General features: G+C 42.0%; 1 protein-coding gene across 1 annotated transcript in view; it reads left to right on the top strand.

Annotated features, from left to right (window-relative positions):
* Positions 1-26867, top strand: part of LOC138584386 (MAM domain-containing glycosylphosphatidylinositol anchor protein 1) — a 198632-nt gene that overhangs the window by 159039 nt on the left and 12726 nt on the right. The window contains exons 12-16 of the mRNA XM_069656644.1: positions 4197-4377; positions 4465-4488; positions 6756-6908; positions 7000-7161; positions 14193-14323. Of these exons, the coding sequence (XP_069512745.1) occupies positions 4197-4377; positions 4465-4488; positions 6756-6908; positions 7000-7161; positions 14193-14323 (651 nt within the window). The remainder of the gene's footprint in view (positions 1-4196; positions 4378-4464; positions 4489-6755; positions 6909-6999; positions 7162-14192; positions 14324-26867) is intronic.

Here is a 26867-nt window from a genome sequence, read left to right as displayed (position 1 = left end):
GCACTAGAGACTTCCGTCACCTGATCGGGCTAACTTTAGCACTCCGCTAACATTAATGGAGATTACATTTAATCAAGCAGCTCTTGTAGACCTTCTGACTGTTTTTTGACCTGATTGATAAATTTCTGATAGTAAAGCGAGTGGTGCTGTCAAAATTAACACGTTAAATATTGCGATTAATTTGATGTATTTAACGCGTAAAAAAAAATAACGCAATTAACGCAGCTGTGTTTACTTCCTGTGGCAATTCCTGTGAGTGTTGCCTGTTTAGCGACTCTCTCTCTGCCTCTTGGCGACTCTTTTCTAAAAAGCGACTAGTGACAAATTTAGCGTCTTTTTCAGACCAGTGAAATATATTATATTGTAATTTATTCCCATGTATTCTGCTCAGGGCAATCGCAGTTCATGGCTCCTCTGCTAACAGCTCCGAGTTGCCTCCGCCCCTCTTGTCCCGTGCGCAGCAGCACTGTGAAGAGGACAGCGGGCCAATCGGGCAGCTCGCTCGCCGCAGCAGTGCTGTGACAACCGCCACACCGAACCATCCTGGCTTAAGATGAATCAGGACAATGATGGTTTTGAAATTCAACTGGCACTTATAGGCCTGGGTTTTGTTATTATTTCTTGTAGTACGTAAGAAAAATGTCTTTCAGTCAATTTTGATGGCCTTGAGGGTTTTATTGGAAATCTGTGGTTCACAGGAGAGAATCTGTGTTTAAACTTAAAAAGATGCTATTAAACAAAAGTATATTTCTTTGGTGTTGATTCTACATCCATTTCCTGATTTTACATTTAAATATTCATTATTAAAAGCTTCAGTCTTAAGAAGAAAAAAAGCAATTCATCGCGATTAATCACAGCAAATTGTGATTCAGTGACTGATTCATGTAACTCGAGTCAGACCTTCAGCTCAGGGCAGGGAGCGAGCTCTGGAGGGGCCGGATCTTTGGGAGCGAGTATCGAGTTGAAACAAGCGCCAAAGTGGTTGTTTTTCTCACAGGGCTCGGCTTGCAGTGGCTAAAAGCGGGTAGCAGGGGTGAGTTAGTGAATGAGTTAGTGGTCAGCTGAGGACTCCCGAGTCAGTAAAAGGAGTTGTTAATTTTGAACAACTGACTCATGACTCGCACATCACTAATGGTAATAGGACTGCACTCATATAGCGCTTCTCTAGTCTTCAAACCACTCAAAGTGCTTTTACACTATGTCACATTTACCCTTTCACACTCACATTCACAGGCTACTAGGCCAATCTGCTATGCACATTCATACCTGATGGCTTTGCCTTCGGGAGCAATTAGGGGTTCAGTGTCCTGCCAAAGTACACTTCGACAAGTAGATCCAATCGCCAACCTACCAGAGAGCCACAGCCATGACCTCTCACCTTTATTTGTTGACACTTTGGAGGGGCCAAAACCCCTATGTTGGAAACCACTAGACAAAACAACTCATATAAAAAGTAGCGTAAATTGAATCCACTCCAACTAGCTACAAAAGTGCAACACTGCTTTCAAAAATTAACTATTTAATAATGTCACAGGGACATTCTGTTCAAGTACGAGTGGTTTAATTCTATACCTAAAATATGTTTGACTATGAATTTGACTTGTAAAAGGAGCATATATGATGTCGTGTATTTGCACCATTACTTTAGCAAGCTTTGCTTTACTCTGAAAAACTACAAGACCCATGGCTGATTGATAAATGGAAAAATCTGACCTTTCCCTAATGTGACAGTCTATTAAACCAAAAGGTCACTTTGCTGCTTTTTGGTAAAAAGTGGCAGTGTCCCCTTTATAGCATCCTGCAACAAAACCCTTTGTTAAGTTTCCTCTTCAGTTTGTGTAACAGAAGATTAACTCAAAATTATGTAAAAGTAGATTGTTTAGGCATTGAAAGAGTTAAAAGTTGGAGCATCTGACATGGAAACAGCCAGACTGTCACTGAAAAAAGAAGATTTAACAGCCATTAGTGGGGTACAGGGCCTGCAGAGGAAGCTGGGATTTGATTCCTAGCATGTTCCAGAGCACCAACCTGCAGCGATCGGGGGCTGGGGCTGCAATGTGGGACTCACACAATAATTGGAGTCATACCAAACTCTTTACAGCCCGAGCAGGAGTCACCGCGGTGTTGTCAATAGAAACGATCAGCTCGGTCTAGCTAGAGTTTGAATCTGTGCTGGTGAGTAGGCATCCGACGGGGACAGCACACCTCAACGTGAGTGTCAGAGGACGGGAGGAGAGGCAGATTTCACTGTGGTAATGTCAGAGCGTACAGCTGTGGAGCAATTACAGGGGAAGTTATGGGATGCATCAGTGCCTCAGTGACTTCCCAAACTGTCTTTGGCTTGGATGAGTTGAGCAAGCATACACATATGGCTTTCTACTGTTGTTACTCTCTGTGTGTGTATATACCTGCAGTATATGCATGTTTTTTCCCCTTTTCATAATAATTACAAACACTCTGACAAATTGCTTTTTGTGTCGCTTTTTTATGAAAAAATATTTCTGTCTGTCAACGGTTCAAATTAAAAGGGTTTTCAGTGCAATAAATCAATCACAGATTATACAGCGTACGCAGATCCAATAAATTGTTCTAAACTCAGGGTGCATAATATGTGCACAAACTTGTTATACTCTGATAGCTCACCGTGTAAGTGCTCTGCTCTGTAGACATTTACCATACGCACACAAGCATCCCTGCACACACACACACACACACACACACACACAGAACCGCTCTTGCTGCATGCATTACGTGATAATGGCATGCTGTGGGTGTACTAAGGTGTTATGGTGGAGTGGCTGACCTAATGCATTAGATTGAGCTCACTGTCAGGTCTTTAAGTAGCTGGGATCAGAGGCAGATACACAGCTAATGGATCCTTCTCTCCGTGGGTGGAATAACAGCAATAGCTCTATTAAAAGTGGTGCTACCCGAAAAAAAACACCCCCAGTACAAGACAACAATTTGACTGGATTAACACTCAACACCATTTTCCTCCCTGTACCTCACAGCCAAATCAATTCATTTAGAACAGTAGGGATTTAATGCTGGTATGTTATACAATGCTTATCACGTATGACTAAATATAGAGAAGTAAAGGAACTATGCGCTTTTACAGTCATGTTTATAGAGCCCATGCTGTTGCAGTGATGGGCAGTGATACTTTTTGCACAGGATCTGAGTCTGAGAGCAGGCCTCAGTGCCTGAGTCCAACTCTGTACACATACTATCACAGCTTTTGCTGGCCTTTCGAACATTTAGTGAGAGGAGATTTTTGCTAATTATCATTTAAACACCTGATTTACTTCAGTTTGGATAATGGATGAGATTATGATGTCCAAAATTGGTAGAATCCAAGTCCTGAGGTGTTTACTGGCTGAGCGCCCAGAGCCGACTGTGTGCCCATACCAAATTCCACTGACAATAAATGGAAATATGAGGAAACTTGCGCCGTTAAGGGAATGTAAAAGAATCATAGAATAACTGATGGTTAATATCCTGTGTTTGGATAAGTTATTGTTACTTCTACAATTCAAAATCTATCCGCTTAACACAGGTAGTGGTTAAGGACTGTAAAAGACAGTACCTTCAACTGGAAAAATATGAGCAGATCTTTAACCCGGAGTTTGGCCTTTTTTGCCTGTTTACATAAAACTGTTGAGAGTGCTGCCAGTGCATCACTGTATGAGTTAAAGAGGGGGTATTACGCTGTTTCACATTTTAAGATATATATACAATGTTACAATGTTGGATGTCGGTACTTAATGTGCGTGAAGTTTCAAATATGTAGGTAAAAGTAAGTTGAAGTAATCCCCTGCTGAAAAAGTCTCAGTCTGCTGGCTGCTGTGAACGCAAATATAGAGTTCCTCCACTTTGTGACATCACAAAGTGGAGGAACTCTATATTTGGGCATCTGCCCAAGACACAGCAGAAGTTCCTGTAATAATGCAGTTTAAACCCTACAGATGAACATGAGCTGGAACTTTATTTGTTATGAAGGGGTTGGTAAAAATCTTGAAGTTGTAGAGATTACGTTGAGGCTGTATGCCTAACAGTTTTGACACCTCCATGTTTGCCTCTCACTGTTTCTGCTCTTTGCCTGCCTCTGCCTTTTTTGCAAACTGCATATTGTTGAGTACACATGTTAACCTGTCTGAATCTTCTCTTTGTGTGTGTATTCATCTGTACACATGCAGAACAAGCAGAACCTGCTGTCGAAGCAGATAGACCTGAAGGGAAAGGAGCCGGAGAAGGGTGTTCTGATGTCTCACACCATATCAGACCTGAGAATCCCTCTGTCCTACGAGGTCCGACTGGCCCCCATCACCACCTACAGCACCGGGGACTACATCAGCCGCATCATACAGTACTCAGAGCGTAAGTCTTATTTAGAACCACCAAGTGATTCTCTTTCCTATGTGTTTATGTATATCTGAGTGTTAATCAGTATATTTTTTCTTCCAGCCTACACCTACCCCAGACCCTCAGGTGAGACCTCTCTCTTGACTTCCATCCTCTGCCCTTCCCCATCCCTACATTTCAGTGTTGACCTCGTTGTCGTGACCTGATTGATGACAGGGTGTCGAAGTTAGGAAGGGACGTTAAATTTTGGTGCAAGCTAATTTAGCTTGTATGCTCAAAGCAATGTCAGCACAAGTTTGTCAAGGCAAAGTTTGCCATTACCCAGCCTGGGCATTTATTAAAGCGTGTTGTTGTTGAGGAGAGCGGTGTAACAGCAGGATGCGAGAAAGCAACTAATGGCTGGAAGCAGGTCTGTGACATTTAAAATGTCATCATAGAGGTTAATGCAATGTGATTTTTTTATGAGCTAAATATCCTTGATGAAACCGTATTAAAGTATGTTTCATCTCTGTAAATGTGTGTCTCCGTTTTCCCTCTGTTAGCTCCCGTCCCTCTCTGTCTCACTCTCCTGCTCTGACTTCTGCTCCCCGTCTGTCTCTCATCCTCTCTCCTGCCACCCCTCTCTCTTCCTCACTCAATTGCACATCTTGTCTATTTTCTTCATTAAGAGATACGCAGCATTTTTCTGGCAGGAGTGGCAGTTGGCTCCGGCAGGGTGAGGCAATTAAAACAACAGCAGATTGGAACAGACTGCGGGAACAACAGTGCAAATTGAAAGGAGCGCGTGTAGTGGAGCAGGGTGTGAATAGTAATAGATTAGCTTCCTGAAACAAGGCTGCCGCGCACACAAGCTATCCTCATGGGGAGGCGTGGGCCATATGCATCTGCAGTGGACTGTGCGAGTGTCCGGGAAGCCTTCACTGAATCTGTCAGCTTTGATGCTTTTCGTTAGCTCTTGTTGGGCTCGCCTGCCTCGATTTTCATTTGTTTGGAGAGTGTGTGATAATGGCAGAGCCCTTCAGAAGAGCTAATGAAGGTGACAACAGAGACAGAGAGAGAGAGGCCCTTCTTTTGATTTGACAAGAGACGTCTTTCTCAAAAGGAACTCTTTTTCTTTATAACCCCAAATGTTACTACAAAACATATAAAAGGGAGGATGTTACGATTATTTTAAAGCTACTGTGAGGAGTTTTTTGCTGGTTATGAAACAGACTGAAATTAATTCTAATTACTCTTTATGAGCTACAAAAGCAAACCAGACCATCAGCAACAAGATTGATTATTTATATATAGTTATTTTTAATGCCTGAAACCTCTGGCGGGGGGTAGGTGTCAGACGAAGCGATTAACCACACGCTGCCTTTGTTGGGCAAACATTTAAAGTGAGTGATACATACGTCTGTTAAAGAAAGCAGAATGAGATTTCAAAAAGCATGTACAGGACAAACTCAGCAAAGAGAGAAGACATACCGCTTTGTCCACAGGGGGCGCCAAAATCAACTCAAACTGAAAGTTCCTCACAGGAGCTTTAAGTAAAAATATAACTAAACCCACTGCTCCCCAAACTGTAAAGATTAGTCTCAAATTCTTATGTTTTTTTTATGTTAATGTTTTCTTGGTTTAACACCAGTCTTTCTAAACTTTCCCTACAGCTTCCGTATTATTCCCACAAATGTTAGGCCCAATAGTTTGATTAGAGACATTGCAGCTTTTACACAGGATACTGTTCTTTAAACTGTATTTATTTTATGTGTATTATAGTCATTGTTTGCTTGCCTGAAAAGTATTACTAAGGAAAGAACATAAGATCTCATTTCATGTCAGGAGGCCAGTTGACACATCAATGGTTCCCTGATTGTAGCATTGATGACACCCATTCTTTAAAAATGCCGTTTGTATGAAGACTAAGAAACCAACCTATATTATACATGTAAGATTATCAATACATAGTGTAAACCCAGGCTCAGTAAGTCAATCGATGTTCCTCTGATAATGGTTCTTAATTGTGTTTTGTCTCTTTGCTAAAATACTTCGACTTAGACCTCTGTTTTTAGTATTATGTTTTATTTTTTACTCAGACGCAGCCTGACCCAACCATAAAGTAGTTCCCTTTAACGCTTTCTGCATGTAGGAGACACACACCAGACCACTTTAAGTTTCACATTATATCCCCTGCCTCCCACATCGTGCCTGTCACTTTGTCCTTAATGGCCCGTCTGTCTGATCACATTTAAAGTGCATATTCAGAGATTATTATACAGCTGTACTCTTGCCATTCATTTCCTATAAAAAATAAAACTGGATTACTTCACCTGTAGCTTGTGATGTCACCTGCCTGAAGTGTCACTGATCTGATGTGTTTTCCTCTCTTGTTTATTCTCCACACACCTCAGACCATGTGTGCGGTTTCGAGGACGAGCGGATCTGTGGTTTCACGCAAGACCGGAGCGATGTCTTTGACTGGACGAGGCAGAATCACCTGACGCAGAATCCGAAGCGCTCCGCCAACACTGGCCCTGACACTGACCGCAGTGGAACCAAGGAGGGTGAGGAAACGGGGAATCATGACATGCTCACTTTAACCACATTTAATTTTAAAAGTTGAAGTATAAGAGAGTGTTGTCTTGTTGTTTTCAGGGTACTACATGTACATTGAAGCATCGCGGCCGCGTGTTCAGGGGGACAAGGCTCGTCTGCTGTCTCCACTTTTTAATGTGACATCAGTCAGGGGACCAAAGGGCTCCGGCAGGGTCCCGTACTGTGTTTCCTTCTACTACCACATGAAGGGCAAACATATCGGTGAGTATTACAGCAGAGATAATGCTCATAAACACACACACACACACCTGTAGGAACACATTGACACACATGCTAACACTTGATAGTATCAGGATTCTCATATCGCCCGGCTTCTGTCAGAAGCTGAACTCTGTGCTTGACCCTCGCTTGTAGAGCTTGTCAGACACAACATCAGAGGTGCGCTCGTGTGTGTGTGTGTGTGTGTGTGTGTGTGTGTGTGAGAGAGAGAGAGAGAGAGAGAGAGCGAGCGAGGGAAGCGAGGTCGTGGAGTTACCAAAGTTCCCTCTGTATGTGTGTGCCTGTTCCTCAGCGTGTGTGCTCGGAGGTGGCTGAAGGGGGCAGTGGGTGTGTGATTTATAGCAGTGGCAAGACACAATCAGTCATTTGGGGGAGCTGTTCATCATAATATGCTCTGTCACATAGCTAGAATGCATACATCTTGTAGCCGACACACCTGCATACACACTTTTACACACTCACCTACACACAGACTCAACTTTTATGCACACCCACATACTATATACACAGGCATGGATCTGAGAAAAACATGCAAATACATGAAGGCACACCACACGTATTCACACACACACACACGCATACATTGTAGGTGCTACAGGCCCTTCACACAGGCTTCACTGTAGCCTTTGCTACCTCTGACCTTCCCTGTCTCCTAAGGATGTTATAGTATGTTAAAGTGCACAAAGAAACACTTCAAAATATCCATATTAAAATATTAAACTTTACCTGCCAAACATGCTAACATGTAAGAATGTTAGCATACAGACGTTAGCATTTAGCTCAGCCTCTCAGAGCCTCCAGTCAGACTCCTTTATCACTTTTCTCTCTTATAGCTTGTTACTACCTTCACATTCTCTCGGCGACAGATCGCAGCACTGATTTGAGTGCGAAGTGCTTCATTAATATTAATTCAAACACAGTGGAATGTTGAATATCACCATCTCACCTGTAGGCATGGACACTATTTATTAAGTATTTGCGTATCTGTTTAAGAATACACCCACATAAACACGCAGGAGCATAAACACACTTAAAAGCATGGTTATGTTCACATTAATTAAGTCATTTAATTAGTTTCTGTCCTTTCATATTGATCATGAAATAAATAACTGAATATTGGGATGAAATATTGGGATTTTCCTTTTGTCTCTTTACATGGTACTGAACCCGCTGAGGGTCAAAACCAATCTATGTGCGCCTTAAAGCTCACTTTAAGCTCATCCATATTTAGGTTTTACGTCTGCCTCTAGATGGTCTTCACCAAACCCCTGTATATAAATGTTGGAGGCAGTTTCAAGTAAACAAGCTCAGACTACAACTGCACTGTGCCACTCCATATTTAATACCCAGTTTTTGTGTGAAAAGAAGTTGCTTCCACTCTAGTGTTTCCAGATGTTTTTTGTGAAACCTCTGTCCACTGTGAAACATCTCACCCTCCTAGAAATGGCTAAAAATGTTGTCTTCTTATGGCTCTCAAACATCTAAACTGGGCTTTAATGAATAATGTGGAATATATACTACCGCTCTTTCTTTAACGTATGCATACAAAACAATGAGACAAGACAATGTTACATTATTCACACAGCGCCTGTTTACGATTAGTACATTGTGTTACCAGTTACGCCTAGCTCTGCTACAAGCCCTCCCTCAATTTACTCTGTTGTTCTTCGAGTCGCTTCCAATTTGTTGTCACTGTAATTGCCTTACCTCGGCAGATCTCACACTCCAGCCAGAGAGACACAGTGTGACTCTTAATGACGGAAAGAGACAAGACGAGGATGAGACAGAGGGGGTCAGTGAGAGGAGACGAGAGGAGGGGGGGGGGTTAGTCTTGGAAAGAAAAGAGGAGGGTTAATGAATGGAGGGAGTAAAGAGGGTGGAAGGAAAGAGAGACGGACTGAGGAAAATGAAGTGCGACAAGAAAGGGAGTGCGAGCAAACGAGTATGAGGGGGCATAGTTAAAGAGGTAGAAAAGGCTGGAACAGAGAGCTGCAGGAGAGGCCATCAACTCGTTAATGTGCAGAGGTAGGGAGAGGATGGAAGAGGTGGCGCTTTATTCTGAAGGACTCAGACTGGTTTTAATGTACTCGATTGTATAGTGCTCAAGTGCTGTGAAGTGTTAGAAGGGCCGTATATGTTTAAAGCCTTTAGAGACTTTAACATAAAAGCATTTTTTAGAAATGCTATTGAGATGGTGCTCATCTCCGACCCACATGTATGTCGTAATCATGCGGTTATGTGATTGTGAAACAGGTAGGAAAGCATTATGCTCTTTTTTTTGGGTGAAAACTGCAAGTGCGGCAAATAAAGACCTTCCTATGTGAAGTGCTTTGTTGTTCACCTTAATGTGCTTCTCTTTAGGCTGGCTGGCAGCAGCAATAAACAACATTTAATTAAGTTTCATTTGGCATTGGGTCGTATTTTACTCTGGCTCTGGATTGCAGAGTGCCACTGGCAAGCGTACTTGGAATCACTGGATCATTTTTTTTACTTCAGAGTGAGGGGAAACAAATTAGAGTTTGCTTTGCGTATGCTGCTTTTGGATTACACTTTTATGTGAGTAAGATTCTGACTAACTTTGCTGTATAAATGTTTACAGATCTTTGTGGAAGTTGAAAGGGATGCTTTTGTGTTAGCATAGCCTTTGAAAAACGACATGATGTAATAACAAGTGCTTAATTTCTTTTCTGTGAGTGTTTAGGTTTGGATTTTCATTCTCACAACGACATTATGATAAGCTTGTTGTCTTGCAAGGTTTAATTTAAAAAGGATTAAGTTAAAGCCAGATTTGTCCCTTTTTCTCCTGCTCCTGAATGAGTTGTGTACTCTGAATGACATGCCTTTGCTTGTAGTTTGGTTGCAGAAGCCAGAACATTGACTGTAATATTAATTTTTGTTTGAACAGTTTAGCAGAGCTTTGGAATTTTCTGAGTCTAACCGGCACTGGAAACAAAGACAAAGAGGGCATGAACCCTTTCTAGGCTAGGATGAGGGTAAGAGGGAGGACGGGCCCAATGTGGGTTCACTTCTAATTATCAAAAAGAAGACAACAGTGTGCGTTCAGTTGTCAGTGTGTGCGTTTGTGTGTGTATCTCTGCTGTCGTCCCCCCTCATGCTTCTGCAGACAAGTAGCCCTGATAGAGCTGTGCCTTCTCCTCTGACTCTCTGACACTCTTAAGAACACACTCTGCTTTACCTCGGTCCAATCAATACACTGCTAATCAGAGTCCTCTTTCCTCTTCCTCTGTTGGGTGTGTGCTTATTTGTGCGTGTGGAGGTGGAGATGTGAGGGTGCAGCGGGGATGGGAGGAGAGAGAGGTGGCGAGCGAATAAGAAGACAGTGAGGCTCAGATGTGTGGAGGTAGGGAGAGAGAGGGCTGCGCAGGTGAAAGTGGGCTGAACCAGAATGAGCCGATGTTTCTTTCCATTATATAACCGCATAGCCGGCCATGTCTTTGAAATGTGATGAACAGTTGCACACGACTCTCTTATGTTTGAGCTGCTATATCCTGATCAAGGGCATTTTGCTGTTTGGACATGCGTGATCCAAAGTTCCAAACCATTCAAAAGGATACGTAACTCACGATACAATATGTGATACTATACAAGATGATAAGATATGTGGCCCATGATAATGATAATATCATGATAGATAGATAGGTAGATAGATAGATAGAAAATAAGCATATACTTGTAAATCAAATCGATGTTTAGCACCAGCCTATCGATGACTGTACGACGACGATATATCGCCGTATCAATATTTTGTCCCACCCCTGTGAACCAAGCTGCCTGTTAGCCTGTCAGCCTGTTACACAAATAATGTTTGATCTGTCAAACTAACTAACTAACTGTCAAAAAACGAGAAGTGTAACACGGAGGTTAAAGGAACAATTCTACCCGGGAAAAAGCCGCTGTCAGTCAAAGCTGGTATTCTCTGTAATCGATAGAAGCAATGATATTTGATATTGGCACCATAGCTGTGGAGAAAGTCATACAAACAGCTCGTGGTTTCGCCCATTCTACATTCCTACAACACCCAGCGTGCATTGCACCCCTCCCTCTGAAAGGAACCACCCAGCGAGAGACGCTGGAGTGAAATACTAATGTTTTCGCTGCAGGCAACGGCTCAGAGCGGTACAGAATCTGAAATACGACGAAAATATACCGGTGGATCGTCTAAAAAATCTGTGTGTCTGCAGTCTACATTTCAAACCTGACGATTTTGAACGAGACATGACATCAGAGGCGGGCGTCCTAGATTGAGAAAGTGTAGTTTAGCGAGCTCCCTGGCCTCCACCAGATGACGTGTTTTAAGTCGTCTGGTGGAGGTTTTCCAGGGCCCATTGGAGAAGCAGATAGCGTCCTCCAAAGGCACAGAGCCAAATGCATTCTTTTCCACCATAATGGCATTAGCTTCCCAAAATAGCATGATAGGACTGAGGTTGAAAATCGGCAAACTGGCCCTTTAAGGTTTTATGAGGCGATACATGCAGGAATATTTGACGACCTGGAGGCTTTTTAGCCTGGCAAGCTCTTACTGACGACAAGATGTTTTTTTTATGCTAAGCTAGGCTAATTGAAGACTCCAAATGTAACTTCTTCTCCTATTGAATTATTTTTTCATTAAAGCAGTGTGCATGCACATTGGCAAAGTAAAACTTTTTCTTTCAGAAAAACAGATAGTCAAAGGTTAATAACAACTTAGATTTGTTATCAGAGTTCAGAGAGATAACTGGATAGACAGTTTGCCTCCCACGGCTTCTTTCTCAAACATCCTCAACATGTTTTTTAACCTGCTTCTTTGCCCCCATAAAAGATACACTTCTACTTACACCTCTCTTTTGACAGACTTTAATTACTGCCAGACTGCTGCTTATTTCAAGGTTTAAAGAACATTAGTTCAAAGATACAGAAAACACACAACAGTATGAAAAACATTTTTACACACACACAAACATTCGCTCTTCGTGCGCACACTCGCACACACTTATATATAGTGTTTAACACACAGATAGTGTGCCCCCTGCTTGCGTATTTGTTTAAGAGACTGGTGGTTGGTTAATGTTCCAATTAGGAGCTGGCTGGAGATCGTTAAGAAGATGAATGATCCTCACACACCTTAGAGACCCGAGAGAGAGAGAGAGGTAGAGAGAGAGTATTTGGATCACTAGTTCATGGCTAGAAAGGTGTCATTCTCTACACCTTGTTTTTAAGTATTCAGGACAATTGACTTTAATGTCATGTGTCCATATTAGTTGCAAATGTTTTTAAGATGCAAACCTAAAATCACGTGGCAGTAGGTGGAAGGATCTTTCTTTTCTTCCTCCCTCTCTCTCCCCGTCTCTCCCTCTGTCTGCCTTTCGCTCCTCCTTCCTCCTTGCTGCTGTCTTTTTGCTCCATTTATGTCAGTAATAAAACTATCCACTGGACTGTCAATGTGAAATTCAACACATAGCACCGCTCATCCTTAGGGCTTCACACATTTCATTTCCACCTTAAATGTCATCCAGGTACAGTATCTGACCTTAGAGCCTCACTCTGGTGTATGCAGCACATTTGTTTCCATTTCTTATATAAATCAGATGAGGCCAGAGCACAGCCTGGTTTCTGTGTGGAGGGAAAAAAAGGTAATTTGAAGTGTGTGGTGCTCAAACAAGGTGGTGTGTTCCGTTGTTTATAGTTTGGCAAGACATATAAAGTACAGATGCCTTGTTACTGTACTGAAGTAAAGTAGTAACACAATCATGTTTACTTTCTACTGCTAACATTTTTAAATCAGGCATTAGTTTTATTGCTGCATGTTCTCCCGGTGCATTTGTGGGTTCCCTCCCGGTACTCCGGCGTCCTCCCACAGTCCATGCTTGTTAGGTTCACTGGTGACTCTAAAATTGTCCAGAGGTGTGAGTGTGAGCGTGAAAAGTTGTCTGTCTTTATGTATCAGCCCTGTGAATGACTGACGACCTGTCCAGGCTTGTCCAGGCCTGTCCAGGCCCACTCAATGACAACCCTGAACAGATGATGATTGTGCTGTCTTCACAAAGACAAAACTGATTGTACAATATATAAAACACATATAAAAAATATTTGTTTGGGTGGTGCATAAGTGCATATCACCCTCTTTAAATAAAACATGAACACAACCTAAATCACAACCAGTCATTCAATACGTGCTCCTTTGTGACTGACAAGAACATATATATAAGACCATATATATATAAAGATGGACGACGTGTCTCCATCTGCTCTCATTGTACAAAATGGAAGCCAAAATAGCCCCAGTGACAGGCGCTGCCATCTTGCGCTGGTGACATCATTTGGAGACAGAGCTGCGCAGTAGAGATCGGCGGGTGGAGCCCGCAACATCAGAGCAGCTTCTTGTGTTGGTCTGAAGCAGACGTTCACAGATATGTAAACTTCAATGACTGTGATTCAATGATTGTTTAAGTTACATCTCCTCGCACTTTTCGTCCTCTACTACTATTCGTCAACAGAGCTGTCAATCATCCTTAACTAATTAAAACTAAACTTGTCAGAAAAATGAACACTTGGACGTAAATCAGCATGATAAGAACTAACTATAATGACAGAAACCATGTTTGAGAAACATTTTTTTTGCTGTGTATTTTGATTTTATAGTTTGACTCATGTCCCATCTGTTAACATGGAGGAGGCAGGCTTTATGACCTATACTGCAGCCAGTCAGCAGGGGGCGCTAGAGAGGTTTTGGCTTCACTTTTAGGGAGCTGTCATGTCGTCCATCTTTTTAAACAGTCTATGATCAAAACTAAAACGTGTATGTTTGTGGTAATAAGTCTTGTGGGTTGTTATGTTCTAACTGCCTCTTAAGATTTCAATCATCTTGAGGTCCGCTCACAGTTTAATATGACTTAATCTTTAGTCTTTGCTCATTGACAGCTTCTAATGATCTGTACCATCTGTGTGTGTGTTGCTGCGTGTGTGTGTGTGGGTGTGTTTTCCTGTGGGAATGCATATGTGCGTACTTTTCACAGGTACCCTCAATGTGCTTCTGCGAGTGAGAAGCATCGCCTCGGTGGACACGGTGGTGTGGAGCAAGTCTGGTCATCAGGGCCCGGACTGGAGGAAAGCGTTCTTCGACATCAGCCCCAGCGGACCCTTCCAGGTAACGGCTTCTGCGATTATTTTTCATTCCAACAATGCCATTTTCATAAACAAGAGTACATCAGTGACGAGCATGCACAGCTCTAACTCCAGCAGTTTGTAAGGAATACGTCTGTCATTGCTGAAAAACACGCGTGCAGAAGATGTTGTGCTTGTTAAAGACGATAATACGCTCCACTTCTCCCTGCAGCTCGCTAAACAGCTAAGATGTGTTGCATGCAGAGGCAGAATTTGACTCAAAGGTGTGACCCTGTTCAAAGACTAACATGCAAATGTAGTGAGCTCTATATGGTTTGGTTTGACGCTAAAATAATTCAACCTCTGAAATGAGATCACCCTGAGGCGCTTGGCCCATAAGGTTTCTTTTGACACCATGTGCCAACACCATTGTCAGCTCTGCTTTGGCTCGCCCTAAGAAGAAGTTAAAAAAAGGAATTATATACTTTCTCGTCTTCTCTGTATTCCTTATTTCCTGTCATCTCTGTCCTCTCTGAGACATTCCTCTACTGCAGCCTTCCTCTCTACTTCTCTGCCTTTCCCCAAGAGGACGAGCTCCACTGCAGCCCAGATAGAACAGGGACTCTATACTCTGGTGGCTGTTGAGGAATCAAGGGAATTCAACAAAGAATTGGGCTTGAAACTCTGCCTGAAATTTGATGTTTTTTCCAACAGAAAACTGTGCACAATGACTTTTAAAGGCAGAAAGCCACCAAATGTACACTGACCTTTGAGATCTCAAAATCAATGCAGCCTCATGTACAATGATTTCAGAGCTAACACAAATCCAACGTGTATTTTTTTGTTCATTGGTGGAGACACAAGTTTTAGGAATAGATAAAACTTTTAGCAATATGTTCAGAGAAAGATTTCCAGCTGTCTGCTGGCAAACATCTGCCTTGTAGATGCACCTGCCTGTATCTGAGCCGCTGCAGCGAATCACAGTCTCAGGAGAAAGTAATGAGTGCGTTTGCCCACTGGAATCAATATAGTATCACATTATTATTCATCAAATTTATGGAAAAAGTAGTACCAATGAAGGCATTGAAAAATGTAATGAGTATAAATTAACCCAAAGCTTTTATATGAGCGACTTGGGTGCATTACTCTTTCATGGAATAAATGTGGGGACAGCATTTTGACATTTAAGTACTGAGGGGAGTGTTGATAAATGAGCGCCTTTGAGTGAACATTCAGCTCATTTTCTGCTGAATGTCAGCAGCAAGTTTATGCTCACAGTAACCAGAGGATTATTCACTCCATCAAGAATGTGCTGATCGCAGGGTGGAGGAGGAGGTTTTACAACGATTGGAAAGATACAAGTAGCATGTATATGCAGGGACGGCCATAAGGGGGGGAGGGTAAAGCCTTCTGGGGCCCATGCAGCTAAGGGCGGCCAGCAATAGCCCTGTTCATTGGGGTAGACAGCAGCTCAGTCTGTAGGGACTTGGCTTGGGAAGCTGGAAGGTGACTGGTTCAGGTCCCGGTAGCTGGAGAGGTGCTAGTTCCTTTCCTGGGCTCCGTCGAGGTGTCCGTGATTATTGTTGCTTTATTAATGAGTCTTTGGGTCTTTTTTTTAACATGATGTCAAAAGGTAAAACTCTGTACATGACCTTAACTGCTAGGGTTGCTACATTTTGGGGACACCTTGACATAACAGGACCAGCGCATAGATCGGGAGGGAGAGTAATAGTGAAGACTTTTTTCATTTAACACCAATTCTAGAATTTGAATGTACGCCTTCTTCTGTGGATCATAATGATGAGCTACATGGGTCTACATGTATGTTTTTATGTCTGGGGTCATGTTGGGAGAGAGGGCGGATGCAGGCCCAGCAATATCTGTGGGTGGGCCTGTTGATACGTAGCAATCGGCTGTTATCCATCTATCCATTATCTTCCGCTTATCCGGGGCCGGGTCGCGGTCAGCTGTTAATGGATAGAAAATAAGATACTGAAACAATGTGTGAAGTTAGCAATGCAGACATCTGATACACTGGAGTGATATTAGCACCAATACTGGCTTACATCAAGTCTGATCAGGTAGAAGCCAAGTGTGACCAATCCAGACTAAATGCAGTTGCTCAGTCCTCGGTCATTAATAAAATGTATCAACACAATTTCAAAAACCTCCGATAATGGTTTGAACATCTTAAAGTTGGAATGACGTCATTGGGTGCAAGTCGTTCTTCAGGAAGTGATCACAGCATCGCCCGACAGGAATTACCCCGAACATTTCCATCCAGGTTTTAAAATGAAAAGAGCCCTGGTGTCCAAGAGGTACTCTGTAACAACCAATACCCTGAATTAGTATCAAAACCGCTGTCAGGAGAAAGAGAGGAATCAGTGCGTAGAGGATATTAACGATGGTTTGTTTACTGGAGTTAATATTCATGAATGAAAACACAGGTGCACTGTGGGAACTGCTGTACTGTGAAAAACTGTATTTGACTGTCCCACAAGAGAGTGCTTGAGGTTTAATTTATAAGGTCTTTAAAAATGTGTGCTTGTGTTTAGCTGTTTATGTTCTGGAATATATATTAGTGTTTCTTTTGCTGTCTTTGGAAAGCACTTACAAGTAAAGCGCTATACAAGTTATTATTCATATTATTATTATTTCAAGGCTAATTCAGAGCCTGCATCACATATGATATGCCGCTAAAGGGATTTTTGCCGCCCTGAAACAAGGAACCGATGTCACGACTGAAATCGATCAAGCCCAAATTAAGTCTGGGGGCGACGGTCGTCCACAGTTTAGGCTGTGTAATAAATGTCCCTCGTCAAAGTTCACAGGAAGTTTAAAGTTTACGTTTACTGTATCACATTCGGTCAATAGTGGAAGAAAATGGTCAGGGAGCCAAAACAGAGGAAGTGCCTGTGTTTGAGCTCTGTCTGTTGACACATCATTGAGGTCCCTTTGGCTCTTTGGCAGCTGCGCTTGCAGTTAGCTCTCCCCCTGTTGGGATCTGGCCGAGTAAACTAGATGACTCAGTCCTCCTTCTTTCTGACTGGACATGATGCTTCCTTTCGCAGCCTGCTCTCACTCACTGTGCCTGTGTGTGTGTGTGTGTGTGTGTGTGTGTGTGTGTGTGTGTGTGTGTTCCTCGGTGAGTTTACAGTCCAGCAGAGAGGGAAAAAAAAGTGAGGAAAAAATGATGATGGGTTTGTTTTGCGTGCAACAATCCTCCCGTGTGTGTGTCTCGATCTCTCTCTGTTACTGTTTTTATTCTCTCTTTCTTTGCTTATCTTTCTCTCTGGCCCTGTGCTGGGACGCGTTGACCAGTTGGGTCGATTTCTGCCCTGGTCCGCTTCACATCCTCCTGTCTCTAGGCTGATGACTAATGGCTCCAAAATCAACACACAGGAAAGAGATTCTTAAACTATCCAACTGTTCGAACACACATCCCTCACATATCTGTGCTTTCCTTCCACACACACACATTTACATACATAAACACTGGGATAGATTCAGTCACATGCACACATACAAACACTTTTTTAAACACACACACACACACCAGTCTCCTATCCCCCGCAGCAATTAGCTATGACAGGTCAATTAACAGGCTTATTTATGAGCAAGGGATGCCTGCTAGTTGTGTTGTAATGATTCCAGATACTCTCTGTTCGTGCATGGGGGAAATTGAATCCATGATGAATGTGGGCTGAAGGCCGTAGCTGGGGGCTGCATTTGCTCTTCATTAACTATGCCTCTGCAACACCGTGTTTCTTTTACCATTAAAGGCAAAATGAAGGCTAAAACAGTGGGCATACAGTGTCTTTTAGGGCTCCTCTGTGATGTCGCAGAGTGCTGACTTAAGCCTATTTGCATGCTAACGAGTCTCTGAGACCAACGTGTTCAAACATACACACATTAACACACTTTTACTCAGTGTGCTTTAACAAGTGTTCATTGACACGTGTGGCTAACTTGGTGTCATCTTATGAAGTAGTCTGGCCTGTCCTTATTGTCAAGAACACCAAGCTAACCCTTAAAATTAAAGGAAGCTTCAAGCTTCAAGTCCATTTGGTTGTAGTTAAAAGTCATTTTTCTGCTGTTTAATACTTGTGCAAAAAACTAAAAAATAAATAAACACTACGATTACCTGCATACTGTTTTTATCATGTCCTCAAATTGAATAGTGCAGAAATTTGACTTCCTAGCTTAAAAACTGTAAAAAGCCTTTTATGGAGTGATTAGAAATAAAAAAAAAAGGGGGTAGAATCAATTCTATTAAAATATCACTTATCAAGTTTTGTGCTGCCCCGAAAAGTCCAAAATCATCAGTCCAGGTACCCGAGCGGACTCACCTTTAGTCAGTTGGACGTTTGCACTTAGGCTGTCGCTCCTTCATCGCTCTGTGTGCAATGATGCAGCCAAAAAAGAAACCTGGTAGAAAACACTTAATAAAGCAGTTTCACACAAGAAACCTTTGACTCTTCAACATTCTTTGGTAGCTCAAGGACCCAGGGGCTGCGAGCTGATTAGCTGATGACGAAAATCCTTCGTCCAGCTAAATTACTTGTTTTAATGATTTTAACATGACTGGAAAAACGAAGAAAGTAATCAATAAGAAATCATTTCTAGCCGACAGTTGCTGTTATGAAAAACTCTGATAAAAGATAAGAAGTCATGAATCATGACAAATGGAGTCGTGAATGCTTTGTACTGAGCTGTGTGAAGGGTCTCAGCCATCCAGGGCATGGTCATTTGAAGAACTGCGGCCAACCAGCTTAACCAACTTTTGGATTCAGCTTTGAATTTGTATTGAGCTGAAAATCAGATTCGACTGACAAAATTCTGAGTTTAGTACAGCTCTACTGAAGTGTTAAACAGCTTCAAGTAGTATGTGTTTCTGTTTTTGTGTTTATGGGTGTGTGTGTGTGTTTGGCACCTGGGGGGTGAGGGGGGCGTGGGACTGCATCACCAGCTATTTGTAGAACAAGGGTCACTGAAAGGGATAAACAACGCAGGTTAAGGGCCAAACATAAAAACAGTTGATAAATAATCACAGGTCTGAAGGTATCATTTCTCGGAGCTACAAACAGACACAGACCCTGCCCACTCAACACAACACAGAGTTATATGTGTTTATAGACACACACACATGACAAGGTTTAAAAAAAACATGCAGTGACGCCACTAGCTGAAGATCCTTGTCCTTTCCACACTGTGTCTCTGCAGTGTTAAAGCAGGCGTCCTAATAGGACACGACACCATAACCAGCTGGTAATGGATAGAAATTAAACAGTGAAAAAGACAACAGCAAGGAGAACCCTGTTTATGTGTTGCAAACTAGACGGTGTTTTAATGATAAAGAATGAGCATGTAAACAACATGGATGTGAGCGTGTGTTAGCATCATGAATAAGGCACTTAATGCGTCTTAAATATTTATCCCACATTAGTATCGTGACTCAGGAAAAGGAAGGTGAGGCAGGATGGATGGATGAGGAAGAGAGGCGTCGTCTCCTTGGAAGGTTGCCTCACATATGACTATTTTTCTTCTCTCTTCCTTGTGTGGTCCCTCGTGTGTGCGTGTGTATACTGTACTTTATCTACTGTACTGAGTTCCCACTCCATCATTTTGGTGCATGAGTGTGCTTTTTCTATCTCATGCCCTTACTTCTGTTCCGTCTCATATTTGTGCATGCATTCTCTCTAATCCATCACATGTTTGTGTGTGTGTCCTTGACTGAGTATGTCCTGGAGTTTTGTCCACTACATAATGTTGTGTTTTGGTGCTCAATCATGTTCCACCAAGGTCCAATGGGCCTCTTTCATGGCAGACATTTTGTTCACGTCATGATGGGAAAAGCACAGGTGTAACTGATGGCAATATGACTGCAAAAGTTTTGGGTAAGCTAGTTCAAGGGTGTTGGTGTTGTGCATACTTGCATGGATTACAGTGACTAGAAATGGGACTGAGCCATTGTTAAAATGCCTGTTGTGAAAAGGGCCTGTAGTGTTAACGCTAATACAGGATCGTTCTCTAACTGAGTGTTGGCTAATCAGTGAAATCTGCTGCTGTGGTCTGGTTTAAGGGCCAACGTGTATTATCTTTGAGTAAACCACAGATGCTTGAACAGAAGTCACAGTAAGTGAGATTACATGTTCGATCAAAGTTTCACCAGCAGGCGTTAACTGCCTGGTACGATAAGATAAGAATAAGATAAGATAGAACTTCATAAATCTTGAAGGAAAATCTGGTGTCAGAGTGCTCCAAAGTCACAACAGAATAAGAGTAATACAAAAATAACAACTCAAATAAAAGTCAAAATAACATGAAGTCTATATAAGTTTAATGCAAGAGAGTGCCTGATTAAATATCAATAGTACAACATTATAAAGTATTTGCAGTGATAATAAGACGTCGTAAATCTTATATTGCACCAGATGATGAATGTAAAGATAGCGCATGATATTAAACTTATTTGATGATGATAGTAATAATACATAATAAAATGTAATATTGCACCAGATGGTGAAAGTTAAATGAATGTTGCACATGGTGCGGCGCTGGTTTAACTCAGAGAGCAGGCGCCCCATGTACAGAGGCTCGACTCCACTTATGTGATCATTCGGTGCATGTCATCCCCCACTTTCTGCTCCCCACATTTCCTGTCTGTCTTACGGTGTGGACCGACCGAACGCAAACTTGCGCGGCTGAAAATTCACCCCTATTCATTGTGTATTGTATCGCAAGCGGCCGATTCACTGCTCAAAGCATGCTGGGATACCTAGTGACGCGCACCAGGCAAGCGGTGCCACTTTTTTTACTAACTTTTCTCCCTCATTATGTCATAATCACGCATATGAAGAAAACGGTGATATACTATTTCATAAATAAACCTTGTGGGGTGTTGGTTTGATTGAAAGACTCCTCAATTCACCCCGATAAGTGACCAGTGAGGCTGGGCGGATGTGAGAGTAGACGAATTGGTCGCGTTCAGTGGATCCACACTGTTAACCTGTCCTCAAAGTAAAGACACAAGCCAAAAAAAATAAATCTCAATATGGTACTAATAAACAATAGTATTGTACACTATGAATATATCGGAATTTGGGAGTAATGTTGATCTAATAAAAGAGAAAATACAAGGACGATCTTCACAGTTGTTTTTATTCAATATATGGTGTCGTATCACCACAATTTTAATGAAATCTATATTTTTTATATCATTTAAATTCAGCTTGAATAATTTATAGGAATATTTCTTAGGCTGTCCTTCAACTGAAAACATTATTTTTTTGTTTACCTTAAGAATAACTCAAACAGGCATTTCAGTTCAGCAATCTGTTTAACAAAGTTTCTCTCTCACACACACAGACACACACACACACGGCTGCGGTGTAACAAATAGAGTTGTTAAATAATGTAGAAAGCACGTAGCCTTGATCCCAGCACTAGCCAGAGGAGGTGAGCTGATAAACATACTTTGTTACTCCCCCCCTTTCTCTCCCTTTTCCACTTTTCTCTCTGCGTTCTGTTATGTATTGAGCTCCCCACGGGCCTGATGAAATGAGATAAGAAAGGAGAAGACCATTTCTCTCTCCCCTCTCCGTACCTGTCTGTCTCTCGTGAGTTTCTCCCTCGCCCCGTCCCTCCCGACTCTCTCTCAGCTCTCGTCGCCACCTTCTGCTGCTGCTGCTGCTGCTGCTCCTCCAGCTGCCTTTTCTTCCCCCCGTTCTCTATCCGTCTCTCATCCACGCTCTCTATCTCTCCGCGTCTCTGGGGAGTGCTGGTTTCCTAACAATCAATAATAATGATTGAGCTGTCTGCTGTTGACAAAGGGAATTACCTGACACAATTGCTGTTGTTGTGTTCTGCTGTTTAGCTTCTTTTCTACAAGTTGAAATTGTAAAGAATGACTCTATTGAGCTTATTCCGCCGATTGCTTTGGCTCGCTGCATCGAAAACTGTTGGTACTGGTGTTGCAGATGAAGGAGATGACTGTTTAAGATGAGCAAGTGTGTGTGTGCTGCTGAGAGTCAAAGAATTGAAGGGCAGTGCTGTGTTTACACGAGTAACTGATGCAAGGATTGGCAGCCTTTGGCAACTAAACTGTGTCCACACATTGTCCATTTGCACTTAAATTCTGATAGTAGTGACTCAACATACAGGTTACAAGTTCCCCTTAAATGGGCAAGCACATATAAATATTTAGTCAAATTAATTAATTGCTATTTTCTAATGTATAAAGGCTTAAATGGTCTTTTTTTTTTTTCAAAATATGACCTTTATTTTCCAATTTACACTCTGTATCTCCCGTGAGACATTGCTCATTTTGGGTAGAACAACTTTACCATTTTCCTCTTCTTTTAATAGTTCATGTTCCCACTTTTAAAACATTTTATAAACTACTTTCATTCATGTTTTTTAGTTTTAAAAAAGTGACCAGTGTGACCAGCATTTTGACCAGTGACAATGCAAAGCCTCACTTTGCACTTCTGACACATGATGGAGGTCTGTCCATCCGGGCACATCGTGCATCGGCCTCTCACTAACAGGAAGGGAAGTGCTCAGTCCCATCATGTCTCTTATCATCCACAGGCCTGGGGACTTTGGGCTGTTTAATTACTTTTGGTGGTGTAAAATAACAATCAATACATTTTCCAAAATATGCAGTTGCCCATTTGTACTCTGGTGAATTAATACTAATTACTCATTTAAGAGTAAATTAAAGAGTAATTAATGTTTCACACCTTTTTATTATTGATGATCTACAGAGTATAGGCCAAAATACACAAGTATATCTATGAATGATTATCTGTTTTCTACCCTTATATGGTCAACGTATCCTCCAGGAGACATAGATTCGGTGCCTGATTATCAAAGTTGTGAAAATTGTATTCATTATCTTTCAACAAGAATGTATAAAATCTCTAAAAATCTATTTTCTAAAACAAAATCCCCCCAAAATATAATAAACATGAAGAAAACAACAACACGTAACTCGTGGCTGGTGCCTTTGTTCCTGCACGCTGCCATTTTGGATCTTGATAAAAATACTGCGAATATTTTTTAATGTTGGCATGAAGTCACATGACCTCAGCACTTGACCCAACCCCTCTTCAGACTTTCTCATGATATTAAGTGCAACCACTTTTTGTCCCTCCCCTCCACAGCCTGTTAAATGACCATTGAAGGGTATTAAGTTTGTATTTTAATTGCACATTCTTTGCATCCTTGTTTGCTTTCTACGAGTCTTCTTCTGTCTTGTCATTGTTGGTTCATTGCCACATTTGTTACCAAATTGCTGCAACCAACTGCCACTAGGATGTGATATACACCCGCTCATGCACATGCAAGTGTAAGTGTCCTTGTGCAGTGTACACATAAAACAGGGACCCACTGGTTTAAAATATTGTACTATGGCGCTAATGGCAGTCTAAATCTCCACAGGGTATATTTAATCTCTGGGAGTCAATGCAGTGCAGCACAGCACTTTTAAATCAAACAACTCCACTGAATGAAATTACAACTACATAAAGTAAAGCCAGTGCTCCTTTGATTTACTATTGTAATTCCACAAAGTTGGGGACCAGTTAGAGACATAAAGAAAATCCAAAATCAATATAGCAGCATCCATCAGCAGAGATATCCTTAGGTCAACCTCCCAAAAACTTTCCACTACATTTCCTATCATGCTCGATTGTGTGTATTGATTGTCCCTACCTGCCTGCTACACGGCCATGTCTTTTTAATTCTACGCCTCCAGTTTGTACCACAGGCTTCTGTTGAAGAAGTACGGTGTCCAAATCTTTCTTCGGGACCACGACGGACATAAAACAACTGCCTTCAGAGGCAAAGAGGGCTTCCTCTGAATAAACTGACTTGTACATGCACAGTAAATTCAGTTGAGTGCCCCTTTAAGACTCAGTTTCACCAACTTCTCTCCCTCTTTCTCTGTCTCACTGTCTCGCAATGTTTCAGAGAACTTGGGAAATGGGTACAATTTAAATATGTTATACATTTTTAGTAATAGTACATTAATTTCCATTTTCCCATCTTAAAGGCCTGTTGTTCTGATCTGGGTTAGGTCAATATCCGAGTCAATCTGGTCACATGAAAACAGGCCTTGTGGCACATGTTGACCTTTGACCTTCCCTGTTTGATTTTAACCATAGACTGTATAAAAAGATGAACGACATGACAGCTCCCTAAAAGTGAAGCCAAAACCTCTCTATCGCCCCCTGCTGACTGGCTGCAGTATAGGTCATAAAGCCCACCTCCTCCATGTTAACAGATGGGACATGAGTCAAAATATAAAATCAAAATACACGACAAATACATTTTTCTCAAACATGGTTTCTGTCATTATAGTTAGTTCTTATCATGCTGATTTAGTGTTCATTTTATGAGAATTTAAATTTTAATTAATTAATTGATGCTGTAAAAATGATGATTGACAGCTCTGTTGACAAACACGGCTCCTGCAGCCGATCTGTTCCTGATTAGCAGAGTAGAGGAGGAATGGTGAGAGGAGTCATTGAAGTTTACATGTCTGTAAACGTCTGCTTCAGACCAACACAAGAAGCTGATAAACACGCCGACGTGTGGGATCTTTGCTGTTTTTTTCAGTAAGTTAAGTGTGTGTTTTGGTTCGCGGAAGTGGCTACGGCGGCTCCACCTGCCGGTCTCTACTGCGCAGCTCTGGCCCCTTACCCTAACCCAGCGCCCACCCCGGGGGTATTAAGAATTGAGAGTTTCGTACAGTTCCTTTTGTATTTTCTGTATTTGTATGTCAGTTTGCAGCATCAGCCACTTTTAACTTGCTATGTGACTACAGTACTGGCTGACTGCAGTAGCTTTGCAGTTTCATGTTGATCCTTATTCTCTACATCTGAAGACACCATTAACCTTAATCTCCCCACAAAAACTGACAGCAACAGCCTCGTTGTACCCATTACCTCATATTTCCTCTTTGGCCAACAGTTGTATGATTTTCTAATTCAGCTGAATTCCCCGAGCATTGCTTTTTGAAGTCAGTGCTACTTTGTTCCACAGTGTGCACGAGTGACTGCATATCGACGCTTGTTTCATTCCTTCTTCATGTCGAGAGCATGTCCATGGAGAACACAAACTTTCTAGTCCTGTGCACAGCTCGCTGACTGCGTACGCCGAAGGCCTTTGAGGTGCTGCCACTCGTCTCTGCGTTTCCCACCTCTTTGTGCTCCGTCCAACAAAAGTAATGATGTCTTTGAGAATAGCTTCCTGAGCTGCCTCGGTGGAAGAGCTGTGGCTTGGCCGATTGTTTGCATGAGTCTTTTATTTAAACAGCGTTGGAGCCGACTAATAAGGAAGCATTTAAATAGTTCATTGTTTGCCAGCCATGTTAATGGTCTGTTGCAAATTCAGGTTTAAACTTCGAAAACACATCGAAAAAAGTGGCATTGAGTAAATCTTTAGCCAGGGCTTTTGCATTATAAAAAATAATCCTTGGGAGCTGGCTTTGAAGCTAGACCAACTTGTAAAGCAGAAATAACATGTTCACATAAAGTCAATGGATTTGGAAAAAAAGAGGTAACATGTTGTAGTAGATTATTTGTGTCCCCACTCGCTCCTCCGTGGTTTACCCAGAGGCCATCTGTGTTCCTTGCAGTGTTTGGTTCCTGGGGGGCTTGTTGGAAACCAGGCCAACCCACATTTGTGTGCTTCACACTGCACCGAATCTCTTCTGCACTGGTATTTCAAAGCTGTCTCTGTACATCTCTCTCTCACACACTCTCTCTCTCTCTCTCTCTCTCTCTCTCTCTCTCTTTTTCTCTCTCTCTCTGCTGTGTCCCCTCCGGTATGTGGACAGCACATCAATGGGAACATTAAAGGTTACAAGGCTCGACAAAACGACACATTCACAACTCCAACCTGACACTTTATTGTACACCCTTTGATCCTGCAGTCACATGCACGCACACACTCGCATACACACGCTCCTGAGCTGTCTATCTCACTCAGGTTTTCCACACACACTCTCTGTGTCACAAGCTGTGCACTGTTATGACAAGAATTGGGAATTAAGGTCTCACTCATAATTTTGTAAGAAGAGAGTTTGTAGTCTACCTGTCCCAAACAGTGTGACGCTTCTGGGCTATTCCTGAAGGTTAATGTTAAATTTCAGGTACATGAGACACAGCAGCAGCCTGGTTTGCCTTTGACCCTGTTTTGCACACATCTTTTATGCAAAATTATGAAATTGTGTGCACTTTTGTGGAATATTATTAACTGTCAAAATAAAGCCTCAATATGTTGCATAACCACGGCTGTTTTAATACTTGATTCTGATTGGCTAATTACTGCTTTCCAAGGTCTGTTATTTCTCGATAACAGACCGTTGTGATGAAAAATAGGGTTTCGCTAGGGATGCGGCTCTTATCACACAATCAGGACGAACAACTGTGATCATATAAATCCACTGAAAAAAGCCAGGTAAATTTGACATCAGCCTGTTTACAGAGGGGAAAAAGAAAAGATACAACAGCGGAGAGAAGGCCAAAAACTGTAGGCTACGGCAGAGAGATCTATGAAAGACGGTACATGAGGTAAAC

The sequence above is a fragment of the Semicossyphus pulcher genome, unplaced genomic scaffold (assembly GCF_022749685.1).
Source record: "Semicossyphus pulcher isolate SPU_LCO1_2020_fin unplaced genomic scaffold, fSemPul1.0.p SCAF_1, whole genome shotgun sequence".
Lineage (NCBI taxonomy): Eukaryota > Metazoa > Chordata > Actinopteri > Labriformes > Labridae > Semicossyphus > Semicossyphus pulcher.
This window is presented reverse-complemented; position numbering and strand designations above follow the sequence as displayed.